The following is a 13,579-nucleotide window of genomic DNA, read 5'->3' on the forward strand; positions in this document are numbered from 1 at the left end:
TTTGAAAGAGTCTTTTTTGGTCTTGACTACACCTATGGTCTTGGTTGGTCTTAGTCTTAGTTTTGGTCTTGACTACACCTCTGGTCTTGATTGCTCTTGACTACACCTCTGGTTTTGACTGGTCTTGATGGACTGGTCTTGACTACACCTCTGGTCTTGATTGCTCTTGACTACACCTCTGGTTTTGACTGGTCTTGATGGACTGGTCTTGACTACACCTATGGTCTTGGTTGGTCTTAGTCTTAGTTTTGGTCTTGACTACACCTCTGGTCTTGATTAATCTTGGTCTTGGTTTTGGAGATCTGGTCTTGACTACACCTCTGGTCTTGATTGGTCTTGACTGGTCTTGGTGGACCGGTCTTGACTACACCTCTGGTCTTGATAAATCTTGGTCTTGGTTCTGGAGGTCTGGTCTTGACTACACCTCTGGTTTTGACTGGTCTTGACTACACCTATGGTCTTGATTGGTCTTAGTCCTAGTTTTGGTCTTGACTACACCTCTGGTCTTGATTAATCTTGGTCTTGGTTTTGGAGATCTTGTCTTGACTACACCTCTGGTCTTGATTAATCTTGGTCTTGGAGATCTGGTCTTGACTACACCTCTGGTCTTGATTGGTCTTGATTGGTCTTGACTGGTCTTGGTGGACTGGTCTTGACTACACCTCTGGTCTTGATAAATCTTGGTCTTGGTTTTGGAGGTCTGGTCTTGACTACACCTCTAGTCTTGGTTGGTCTTGATTGGTCTTGACTACACCTCTGGTTTTGACTGGTCTTGGTGGACTGGTCTTGACTACACCTATGGTCTTGATTGGTCTTAGTCCTAGTTTTGGTCTTGACTACACCTCTGGTCTTGATTGATCTTGGTTTTGGTTTTGGAGATCTGGTCTTGACTACACCTCTGGTCTTGGTTGATTTTGACTACATCTCTGGTCTTGACTGCATCTCTAGTCTTGGTTGGTCTTGACTACACCTCTGGTCTTGATTGATCTTGGTTTTGGTCTTGGAGGTCTGGTCTAGACCACAACTGTGGTTTTGCTGTGTGAATCTTGGTCTAGGTATTGAGTTGCGTTTACTCTTTGTCGTAATTACGAGATTCCGACTTGTAAAAAGTGTTAACTGTCCTCGTAGAACTCGTAATTACAGCTTGTAAACTGTGACTTGTACCACTTGACTGTTTGAGTTTGATTTTATTTCACTCAAATTCTATTGAAAGTTAATTGTATTTAATAGAAGAAAGTTACATGAATTCAATAAGCTGAACTTAAACAGGATGAGTTCCCAGCATGCTTTCCATAAGGAGAATAAATGTTAAAATGAAGCGTTATTTCATGTTTTTGCACTAAAGTAATGCAGGGAGTGATGTGTTACTTTGATCTTCTGTTATGTTGGGATTTATACACCGTTCAAAAATGTATAGTGAAATTACAGTAAATTCCAGGTTTATTGGTGTTACCAAATGTACTTTAACTTCAGGACATTTTTGTTACTACAAACAGACACTTGCTGAAACAAGGGGGAAATCGGGATTACTTTAGTAAAGACAAATGGCACAGTTTTTAACATGAATGAATCAATGTCATTTATTGAAGAGCAAAGAGCACAACACTACCATCTGATGATAGTGACCAAAAAAACAAGAAACTCAAACCAAAATAAACCTGTGAGAATGACGCGGACAGAAACACCAACGCCTTGAGCAATGGTCAAATGTAATGCGTGTACAATCTGTGTACAAACACACAAACATAATGTGCTGGAAGAAAAAACGATGTTTCACTTTGCTGAGCAACAACTTTCAACACTGCCAGAAAAAAATCATGTGATGCAGAAACAGTCGACAATGACAACACTGAGTTCGTAGTTTAAGTAGCATTGTTTCTTTTTTCAATCTTTTCTTTTTTTTTATTCAAACACAGATATTAATAGGCTATTGCACAGATGAGAGGCTCAAATACTATTTGGTAAATCCCACCTGATTGTAGGAAAGTTTATACACTGAGTTGATGGAAGCGTTTGGACAATCCATCGCCTGCTCAGATCCAGACGTGAGAACGACTCAAACACATGCAAAACAGCGGCAGAAGCTTCTTCTCAGGTGTTTAATGAACCGTTCTTGATTTCCCAACATCTATTCCTGTGAGATGTGTGCTGGTGTTTGAAGTGTAAAAGTATAGCTTTAAAATTCTGATGTTAAGCTTAATCTAAAATTTGCACACATTATTGGTTTCAAATGTTTTGAAAATATAATTTCTTCTAGTTTGAAAATTGATTCTTCCATTTGTTGAATGAAAATGTTTTGTTTTTTTTAAACCCAATTACGTTCTCATTCTATGTACCTGTGTTTGTTGTGTGTGTAAGTGAAATTAACTGAAAACTCAAATACACTCTAAAACGGTTGCGTAAATAGAGCGCAATACACTCGAGTTCCGAATGTAAGAACTTAATTCATTTTCTCCATAGGGACACTGATTTTTAATGATAACTTATAAACCTTTAAAGACCTCTACTGTGAGCTACAAGGTTGTTAATTGATGGTATTTTCTTTTGTGGAAGCCGTTAGCACATATTATTTCAACTTATTCTTAAAATAATTTTGTTTAAAAGCGGAATTCGTGATGAAAAACTACATTACCCATAATGCTGTAAAGAAAATTCCACCAATCAGAGTCGAAATGATCTTGTTAGCTCCGCCCACTACCATCAAGCACTGCGAATTATGTACACGAGTGCCTACGCTTTCAAAATACTTGAATATTTGAATATATATGCATATTTATATTTCTCAATTGTTTTTATTTATTCGATTATGCTGTTCGCAATGCTTCATGGGATTGTAGTTCTTTCCCCTCACTAAAGCTGTTAAGTTCACAGTCTTGTATTTTTGTTTGATTTTCATATACTTATTTGCTTAAAACCAAAGTAATGTTGTGATTCTCCTCGTAGCTGGTTGGTTTGGTTCACGGCTTATAACGCTTTAACAAAGACTTTTTAAAAATCCCTATGGGAGAAATGAATGGAGAAAATACTTCCGGAACCAACATGCACTGAAAAATCAACTCTATAAACTACTGTTGATTCGTCAATGATTATTTAAATGGAAATCTTTGGACATTTCATTGTTTCGAGTTGTGAAACAATGCAAACATTTTTATTTACATCATGAGACAGGTTTTATTGTTGCGACTGACCAAAACAAATGGTTTCGGAATAAAATCACTTGTTCTCTTTATTTATGGTCAAACATTTTGTGGAAGAACATGTACTTTGAATGCTTCAAAGACGTTGATCATGAATGCAAAACTAAAATTTGATCAATTTTCTCTTGTGATTCCAACAACAAATCCATTTTTTTACATGAATATAATGATTTAACAAACCAACAAATGAACAAAATGTCAAATGATGAAACTGAAAAAGAAAAGAATCCATTTCCAATCCATTTTCAAAGCAGATCTTTGGAATACAGTCCATAATATCCTGCAGTCGGTTCAAGCGTTTCATCCAGTTAAACGCAATCTTTGGAATTTCCTTCAGTCGAAAACACAAGACGTCAAAACTCACTTTAACTCCTGCAAGGTCTGTGTGGACTTTCGTTCTCAAAAGAATGAAGTGTTTTTACTTTAGTAGTAGATTGTCTGGTACATTTCATCCTGTTTTTGAGGATGTTTAGCTGTTGTATTTTTGGACAGGATTGGTATAGTAGACACATCTAGAGCAGAATGATTAAGTACAGACCGTTAAATCGTCTAAACAAGTTCTTATCTGTCAAAATTAAGTCCAAACACATACAGCTGATCGGTTTCTTTTTTGAGATAATGGAAGATTAACAGTCGAAACACTTGATCAGAAAGATTCGTTCAAATGGAAAGCGATCTTGGGTGAATCTGATTCACTTAGTTTCACGGTGCGATCGAAAACCGAACTGATCAAGTGCATAACGTTTCTATACACATCTGAGATGAACTCTTCAATAATTAGATCAGGCCAACATGCAAAAAATGAGGCTCAGTTAAAGAAATGAAAATGAGACGGATCCAGAACTTAAAAGCTATTTAACGACAATGCATTACAAGCTAGCTAGAACCGTAAAGATACTCATGCATAAATCAAGTCTACGGCATTGAATGATGTCTGTAATGCTACATTTCCACACAGAACGAGAAAAGAATGGGAAGAAAAATGGATGTTGAAAATGAAATGTAAGCGAACTGTACAACAGAAGCGATGCCGAAGTATGAAAACTGTAAACTTGAGGCTCATTCTAGCAACCAACCTTTCCCAATCCAAAAATAATATCCTTGTTGAGAATATGAGCCACCCTTCAACAAAATAAGAATAAAATCAGAATTTCGTAAAACTTGCACCACGAACAAAATTGTGAAAGTTGTCACATTAACAAGAGAGAAAAAGACAAGCATTGTGTTTTTGGTAAGCGAACCTCAGCTATTACAAAAATCACAACTTAAGATGTATAAAGCTTTTTTTCTTGGTTTGTCTTAAGTCACAGTTACTAAAAAATAAGAGTAAGTGAATAATTTAATACATACGCTATAATAACAATACCCTAACACTATCTTCTATGAGGTATATCCGAGAAAAATTTGGTAAGAAAAGCACGGTCTGCGCCCTCGACATGCTCAAAGGTTTTTCTTTTCTTTTCTTTTTTTTAAAAGCTTTGCAACCATTCAAAGGAGAGGAAAGAGAAGAGAGAAGAGAAGTCTAGAAAGCCTTTGGTATAGAGTTATTCTTTGTTCTTTGCAGGATTGCATTGCAAAGCACCATAACACCAGCGTTCGCCGGGGTCGCTGAGGTACTAACAGAAGAAGAAACAGAGAGGTCGAAACTTCGCTTTGGTTCAAGCAAGGCACTCATCCAACAATATCTCATACTTTACAACAAAAGCGCTCTCTACGTCTATTTCAGGGGTTTCTTTATGAAAACAATATGAGAATCTGTTTTGGTTTAATCAATGCACACTGCAAAAAATAATTGGTAGCACTATATTTTGATGCTCCACTTTAGATATTCTACTCTAATACTCGAATGAGAGTTAGTTGACATGTAGTTGCAAAGTTACTTGTAATTAGTTAGTGGACCATCGAAATAAAGTGTAATCCAATTATGTTCTTCCTCAATTGTCTTGTTTTCCAGTACAAATACCTAAACATTCTTAAATCAAGATTTACTGGAGAAGTGAGTCTGTGCTTAAAACAAGAACAAATATCTGCCAATTTAACTCCATTCAAACTAAAACTATTTTCTGACCCCGTTGGCAGATATTTGTTCTTGTTTTAAGCATAAACTTACTTTCGCTCGCAGAACATTTATTGTTTGTTTACTGTAACCCAAAAAGCGAATGCAAGGTTTCTCGGGGGAACGCAAAATCATTGAAATATAATCTTTCCTACCATCTCTTTTTTTTTTTTTTTCATCACCATGTCCCTTAGGGGCTGTGTATTACCTCGCTTAATTTTAGAAAACTAGTCATTTTGCTTGCAAGTTAATGTATCTTGATTTTATGCTGCCTTCACGTGCTATCGGAATTATGGTAAAATATGAGTTTCCTAGTTAAAAATTGGACATAAATGCCCTCTCAAGTCGTATTTACCACTGGGAAGCACAGAGATATTTTTGATACCCAAGTCCCCAAGTTGGGTATGCCATTAACTTTAAACATGGCGGAGGGGAGGACGATATTCTTCACTGATATTCTTTATTAGGTTTTTCTACATGTTAAAGCGTTAAAGTAGTGCATATTTCCAATCATTTGAAGTGCATTGTATGTTTTACACACAGTGAAAATAGCCTGTAGGCTATTTGACAGAAATTCAAGAATCATCAGCAAGCTATCTAGATAGGTAGTGAATTTGTATATTGTTGTCAATGAATGGGACGCTATTATTTTGGCTTTAATACGATTTTCCCCAAAATAGGCAAGAATGAACCTGGTGTCCTTCATAATTCCTGTTCTTTCGACAACAAAGCACTTGAACACAACGAACTTGTAATCACGACTTCAGAAGTGGGAAGTAGGAAATTTTCGATAGCATGTGAAAGCGCATAAGAATGTGTAACGCGCGTGAGTTATATAGCCTATATAGTTACAGTTCTTACCCAGCGCAGTTTTGTGGGATCTTTGTTCTGTCGATCGGTTTATTACCGCTGTATGGAGGACACACACTGACGAGGAGCTCTGGTGATCACAACACTTGTTTAATTTAACATTAAATAGTGCGTCTCGTCTCTCTCCCCGCTATTACAACTGCCGCGCAAACTTGTTCTCGCGATATTATCCAACAAATCCTATTTAAAGGCGTAGAATATTATTTATGAGCTTAAATTTCACTCCCTACAAAAAATGTTTAGATATTCGTACTGGAAAACAAGACAAAACACCGAGGGAAGGATCAGATTTCTTCCACATCATAAATACAGAATTACTGCTAAGAATATTGATCTATGTCTGTGTCTTAACTGCCGACGACAGGAGTGTTTCCCTAAAAACCATCCAATATATTGAGTCCCTTCGGTCTGGTACGAGATTATTAGATTTAGTCTTTGGTTTTGGAGTTTTTCGTGCACAGAAACACCAACGTGTTTTTAACAGAATGGATTTACATCTTTAAGAAAGTTTATTTTAAATGACTTAAAACTAAAATAGACAGATGTGGGAATATTTCGACTTAATAAGGTTCACCAAACTGGTTTCATCAACATGTGCTGTAAGAACTTTGACTAATTGATGTAGGCCTATTTTACTTGCTTGGATGTGAATGTCTATTGGTATTGTCTACACTACAATTTTTTTCTTTTTCTTCCTGTGTTTTTGTCTTGTTTTTTAGTACAAATATCTAAACATTCTTAAATCAAGATACATTTACTGCGTCAGAAAGATAAACTTAATTCAAAGGGAAAACTTGATTATTTTTCCGACTCCATTGGCAGATGTTTCTTGTTTTAAGCAAACTCGCTTAGTTTTGATACATTTTTCATAAAGCAAGACTTAATATCTTGTAATTTTGCCAATGTTGATTTATGAATTTGATATTTGTATTAGAAAACAAGACAAAAATACTGTTAAAGAAAGTTTCTAAGTCTGAAATGGCATTTTATTGCACTTTTCCAAGCAGGTAGGCTACAACTTTTCTTCAAAGTTGTAAATAAAAGATTAGTAGTTTTTGCAAGAAAATATCATTTCACTCTTTCAACTTGTTTAATTCAATGTGTTGTCATTTATTTGTAAAGGTTTGCTATCCATTTCTGAGTGAAAATTGTTTTAAAATGTTTTCAGTGTTTTTAGAAATAAATGTAGGCTAATGAAGCACATGATTGAAAATACTGCACTGAGAGATGCTTTGACTTAACCCATCAAAACTTTGAACATCTGAACATTTACATTAGTTTCAATATTATGTCCCATGTGGTTTGCGTTTGATCGTTAATGTTTCTGTGCCAGACAGATCTTTCTCAGTGGGTTGGTTTTTGCATCAAGGTCTTTTACGGGCGATCAGAACCGCACAGCGCTCAAAAACTACAGCTCGACGTTGAGTCCCATCCGCTCCATTGCACTTATTTTTCCGAGGAGAGGAGGAACTCACGTCTGAATAAAGAGGAAGAAGAGAGAAAAGAGTGGAACGAGTTATCAAAATATCCTAAGCATGGCGTCAAGCGCAGACCGTCCTCGAGAAAAAAGAAATCTTTGGTATCTTTGGTTTCATCAACACGATTAAAATTACAAATGGAAAATTCAGTGAGGTAGCCTCTGTGGTTCTCACTATAGAGATAGAAAGACTTTTATACACACACACAAGTCAGTCTTGGAAGCAGCTTTTTCTAGTTTTTAAGGGATTCCTCTATGTCCTTCTACGAGTGAAGCAATGAATAAACGGCCTCTCAGCGTCCGTGGATTTTTATCTTTGGTGAGTCCTGCGTTGATCTCCGTTAACGTGTGGCCCCGTATATGATCTCGAAAACATCAGGCTTGAAATTCGGTGCTTGTCCTTCGACAAAACGAGTAATATCGATCGCAAAGACAGATTGTTTTCATTCGAAAGAAAATCAACTAAACGATTTACATAAAATCTTGACATACATACAAGCATACAAACATGTGAGCTGCAACTAAAACCTGATCGCTAACACGTTTCCAGAATTATTCTTTCTAAGAAAAATTAAATACACCCTTTGTCTTGCTTTTTAAAGTAAAGCTAACTAATAAATTAACAGAGCATCTTTGATGCACTAATAGTCATCCAAACAATTACGTCTAATTAAATAACATTATTAAATAATCAAGAAACAAATAATAATAATAATAACAACCTTCTAGCACATTTAGTCATAAATAAATAAGTCTGATGGTGTCCAACATGCAAAAGAAGTAAATGTAAACTTTGGCAAGCTAATCAGGAAAAAGGGGGAGGGGTTTTGGCAACTTAAATTACGTTCAATCATAGCAAATATAAATTACATAAATAAATCACATATTGCAAAACCTGGGTAAGACATTGTACAGAGGCATTGGCGAAATTTAAGACAAGCAAAGAAAAGCTCTTTGGCCCATGTAGCCTATCTAAAGACCTGACTGTCGTGAAGAGCAGATGAATTCTCCGTTGGAGAATCTTTGGACTAGAAGCTTTTAAAGAGAGAAACCTAAAGGATAAAGCTATTCGACCTACAATCTGCAGTTTCCTCTCTACAGAATTAAGTGAGCGTTTTTGGCAGATTATTGGCTTTTCAGTTGGAATATAATGTATTCTGTACCAGCTGCATTGGTGCCTTGCAAATAACGCTAACGACTCTCTCTCTCTCAAACATGGGAAACGTGGGATTCGGCGCCTGGAAACGACGTGCATATGTGATCAACGATGGCTGGAAGAGTGCAACTCTTTGGTATACTGATACATTGGGATATGAAAACAAAACTACTTGGGATTGCATGTGCTTAAAGGTGTTTATCTTTGGTATGCCCATCAGGCTTGAGTTACACCTTTAGTTTTAGCTGTGAGACGGATGCGACTACGGGGGGAAACCCAAAGCAGAGCCGAACCCCGAAACGTCCCATGTTTGGAAAGAGGCGACATCGCACCGATGCATTGTGGGAATGGGAATTGCGGCGGGAGTAACTCTGAATCTTTGGTATTGTAGCTGATGAGGTTCTTGTTGTTCTTTCCATTTGGGTTGAAAAAACTGCATAGGCACACATTAAAGACAATCTTCAACTTCGTTTGAGAGACGCATCATTCGGGAGCCGCCGATGCCGTGGGAAAAGCTCCGTCGCTTTAAAACCCTTCCGATCCCATTCTGCTTCCTTTTTTCCAATGTCTCCACGATCCGAACACAACAAAAGACGCCGGCTCGGCGTTCCCCGCTTTGTCGTCTTTGTTTGTTCGTTGCAGTTTTTTTTTTTTTGGTTGTTTTTGGTTGTTTTTTTTCCTCTTTGTTGTCCTTTGTTTGCAGAACAGTTAGGTGCAGAAAAAGTTTCTTTGGTGTCGATTTGTCAATAAATAGAAAAAGTCTTTAATGTCCGTTTTGAGCGATCCGAAGAGGCCCTCAAGCGTAACCCGGGAGAGAACTGCTTACCGGCTCTCGGTTCAATAATAAGTGAGCACGAGTGATGGAACATGAGATGAGTATATGAGAGAGCGCAGTAAAGTGGTTTTGTATTGGAAAGTAGCTAAAACTACGAGAGAAAGAACCTTTGGAAAAGCAAAACTGGTAGGCGTTGGTGTGGAGATTGTCCTCTTAAACTCTTGTAAAGGCCCTGATCACCAATGCCAGTTTGGTTTCTTAGCATAATACAGTTACAGTCGTGACAAGGTGAAGCTGATGCATTTGTGTGTGTGTGTGTGTGTTTGCACTGTCATTTCATCTAGAGTGTTTGAGAAACAGAAGCTCATTCTTCGGCGGTATCATCCTGAGTTATTTTTAAACCAAAGAAGAACAATCGGTGTGGTCCAGCCCCTGTTCTATTGCAAATTTAATGTGCTTCAGGATTGTGCTCACAAACCCGGCCGGCCAATAACGTTGTGAGAGATGTTTGTTCGTGTTTGTTGTGCTTTGTGCTTCTGACAGGTGTTTTTCTAGTTCAGTGTGTGTTAGAAAAACCTGCAACCCAATGCCAACTTAAACCTGTGCTGCTATCATGGGTGAATCTCACAAAAACCTGCCATATTTCTCTCCAAAATGCATGAATATTTTGTTTAATGATAATTAATTCCCATTGCCATAATGCAGAAATAAAAAAATTCCATTCTCATTACTACAATAAAAATAACTATTACAGTAATGAGAATCTAATACTTTTTAAACTAATGGGAATTAATAATAATTATTATAATTTAAAAAGTCTGTATGCATTACACCATTGATGTTGCAAAAAAAATATTTTCTTTGTCTTGTTCCCAGTACAAATATCTAAACATTATCATATGATATTAAGAAAATAAGAAATAATATGTATATATTAATATAATATATTTGTATATTTTATCATTATATATAATATAATAATAGTAATAATATATTTTATTATAATTATATTTTAAATAATTTCTTTGAATTTTCTTTTTCTGACCCCATTGACAGATATTTTGTCTTGATTTATTAATGTTTAAAAAATTGTACTGGAAAATAAGACCAAAATTTTGCATTGAATTTCATAAATTGTGACCTGGACGTGTGTTTATGAGATTTACCCTTGTAGTTTAAAACATCTCGACACACACACACACACACACACACACATACACACACACACGCACACTTCAGGAAATGAAAATCAAAGCTAATTTAGAGTGAATGCAGATGTGAAATGCAAACCCTTTGTCTTCTCTTCAGTTCAAAGCCAAACGGAAAGTTAACAATGTTTTTGATTTGCTTTAATTTTTCATTCCTGATGAATGATTCTTGCTTCGAACCGGAGAAGAGAAAGCAATATTTTATTTCCTGACGTTTCGCTCTTTGGATTTGTGTGTTTCCAACCGTAAGCATTGAGCCGGTAAGCAGTTTCTCTCCCCTCGTTGCCCTTCAGAACGATTTTCTCCTCTTAAAAAGTTTGCACCCTCCCCGGTGCACGGGACCCTCATCCCGATCCCACGTTCCCATCCCATCCCATCCCACCCCCCCTCCCCCCGGGATCACGCTTTGGTACAAGTGCTGGAGGTGGACGACGTGTTGCCCGGACTTCCCTCGTCCAGCCATTTGTCCAGGCTGCGTCTGCGGGCGTTCATGAAGAAGTTGCTTACAGTGTTCAGTTCCAGTCCCAGCTGCTGCGAGATGGTCAGCTGCATTTCTTTGGACGGGCGCTTGTTCTCTTTAAAGATGGCCAGAAGTGTTCTTCGCTGCAGGTCTGTGAAAACCAGCCGCGATTTCTTTGGTGTATTGCTCCTGTCTTTGCTCGGGTCCTGCTCTTTTCTTTTGCACGCTTCGGGGGTTTCGTTTGTTAGAAAGGAGACACAAGAGAAAGAGAATAAACACGTTAGAATCAATCACATGTATATGACACATTTATATTTATGCATTTGGGGGGAAAAAAAACTTGCATCCTATTACTTTGAAATGAGGATCAGCCCAGAGGTTTATTGCACCACTTACAATTAGATTACAATTACATAAAAACAATATAGCTGCATGCAGCAAATAAGGGGCCATAGGGAAAATGAGGAGCTAAAAATCAAGGCAATGAGCATCAGACCAACTACAACAATGAGTGAAGACATTTAGAGACAGTTTTAATTTGAAAGCCCATAAATACAATCACTTGTAATCCCAGACAGCAACATAGTGTCTGCCCAGATCCGGCCCACATCTGGTACACGTGGAATCAGCGTTGTTGCTGTCTAGGATGTGACATAATTGTTAGTTACTTTTGACCAATAGGTGGCGCTGACACCAAATTGATGTGGTGTGGTCAGGGTTGGATGACAACTCCATGCATAAAGTTTGGTGTCAACAGATCAAATCTTTCCAGAGATGGAGCCTCAGATGCATTTTGGCAGTGTGCTATCAAATTCGTTGATATGCCGCGGTACACGATAATTGAGTCTATTGACACGAAATTCATAACATTTTGCCGGCATGGTCTGAAGATGATCTGGCTCGTATTTGGTGAAAATCGGACAAACAGTCTAAGAGGAGTTCGAAAAAGTAGTTTTTTTAAGAAAATAAAAAGGCGTAGAGGAAGTTAGTTAGTTAATTAGTTAATTACTTAGTTTAGTTTATTTCGGTCAACCTCAAAAGAAAGAAAAAAGAAAAATCAATTTACAAGCAAACATAAAAAACGAAAATTAAATTACAGTGTAAACAATATTTTTAAAAGAAAAAGAGTTGCTTGACATTTAATTTATTTTACACACACCAAAACACCAAACACCAAAGTCATCTTGCGTACATAAAGAATGACTAAAAAAAAAAGAAGCTAAATTCATTCAGCTTTGTATAATGTAATCTATATATATATATATATATATATATATATATATATATATATAATTTCTTAAAGCTACCTATGGATTTACATGTTTTCAGTTCATCGTCGAGACTATTCCACAGTTTAACCCCCTGAACAGACAGACATCTCTGTTTGACGTTGGTTCTGATCTGTGGTTCACTGAACATGATTGTTCCTCTGAGCTAGAGTAGATTTCATCTGAAAGAGGTTTTGGACACAGTCTGGAAATGTATTATTTTAAACATTATTTTGGCTATTTTAAATTCTACAAAGTCATTAAATTTTAATAAGTTAGAGTTTATGAATAGCTTGTTTGTTGGGTGATAATAATCTGTTTCATCTTAACTAGTGCCATGTCTAGTGTCATGTATTTTTAAATTAATTTATGGTATTTATTAGTTCATTTTCTTCTACTGACTTTAGAAATATTGAGCTAGTATTTGATTTAATTATGTCAACATCCACACCTACTTTTAATTCTGGTTGCACAATATTGTTTGTTAGATTGGCTCCTACATTTACAAAATAATTATTAAATTAGCAGTATATTGATTGGCTTGGTTATAGTTTATATAATCAAGGTAATCCAATTCTATAGGTTATAGAAGTTTGGCTGACTATGGCAAAAATGGTAGGAATCTATAAATAACAGTTTCATTACAATAGGCAAAATTAATCAAAAGCTATTAGCATTTTTCACCCCCTTTTTTTAACCACAAAGTGGCGCTCTCTGGAAACTTTTTGTGTACCTTGAGGGCAAGGTGCCGATAATACATACCGAGTTTCGTAACGATATGACAATGTATTCGTAAAACATAATATTTTACGACAAAATTAAAAATGGCCAATATGGGAAAATTGTGGTCAATTTTTGGTCAAACTCTTCAGAAGTAATAAGCAAAAATATATCGTGACCACTAGGTGGCGCTGTGCCAGGGAAATCCTACACTAAACAATGGGGGTAGAGATAATTTTCAATCAGAAATTGCTGGTAAATTTCAAAATAATTAGAAATAGCAAGTAACATTGAATTAAACGTGAAATTTTGATGTTATACATGTTTTTTATTTGTTCCTTAAGTTTTTTAAGTTAAAAAATTTAATTTTATTTAATTTCATCTTTATTTTA

General features: G+C 36.4%; 1 protein-coding gene across 2 annotated transcripts in view; it reads right to left on the reverse strand.

Annotated features, from left to right (window-relative positions):
- Positions 1-3,200: 3,200 nt before the first annotated feature.
- The window catches only part of onecut2 (one cut homeobox 2), a 30,980-nt gene continuing 20,601 nt past the window's right edge, over positions 3,201-13,579 (reverse strand). For both annotated transcript variants that reach the window (XM_084137221.1, XM_084137222.1), the window contains exon 2: positions 3,201-11,425. In XM_084137221.1, coding sequence (XP_083993347.1) covers positions 11,139-11,425 — 287 coding nt within the window. In that variant the 3' untranslated portion in view covers positions 3,201-11,138. The remainder of the gene's footprint in view (positions 11,426-13,579) is intronic.

This window comes from Abramis brama (assembly GCF_963993115.1).
Source record: "Abramis brama genome assembly, chromosome: 15".
Classification (NCBI taxonomy): Eukaryota; Metazoa; Chordata; class Actinopteri; order Cypriniformes; family Leuciscidae; genus Abramis; species Abramis brama.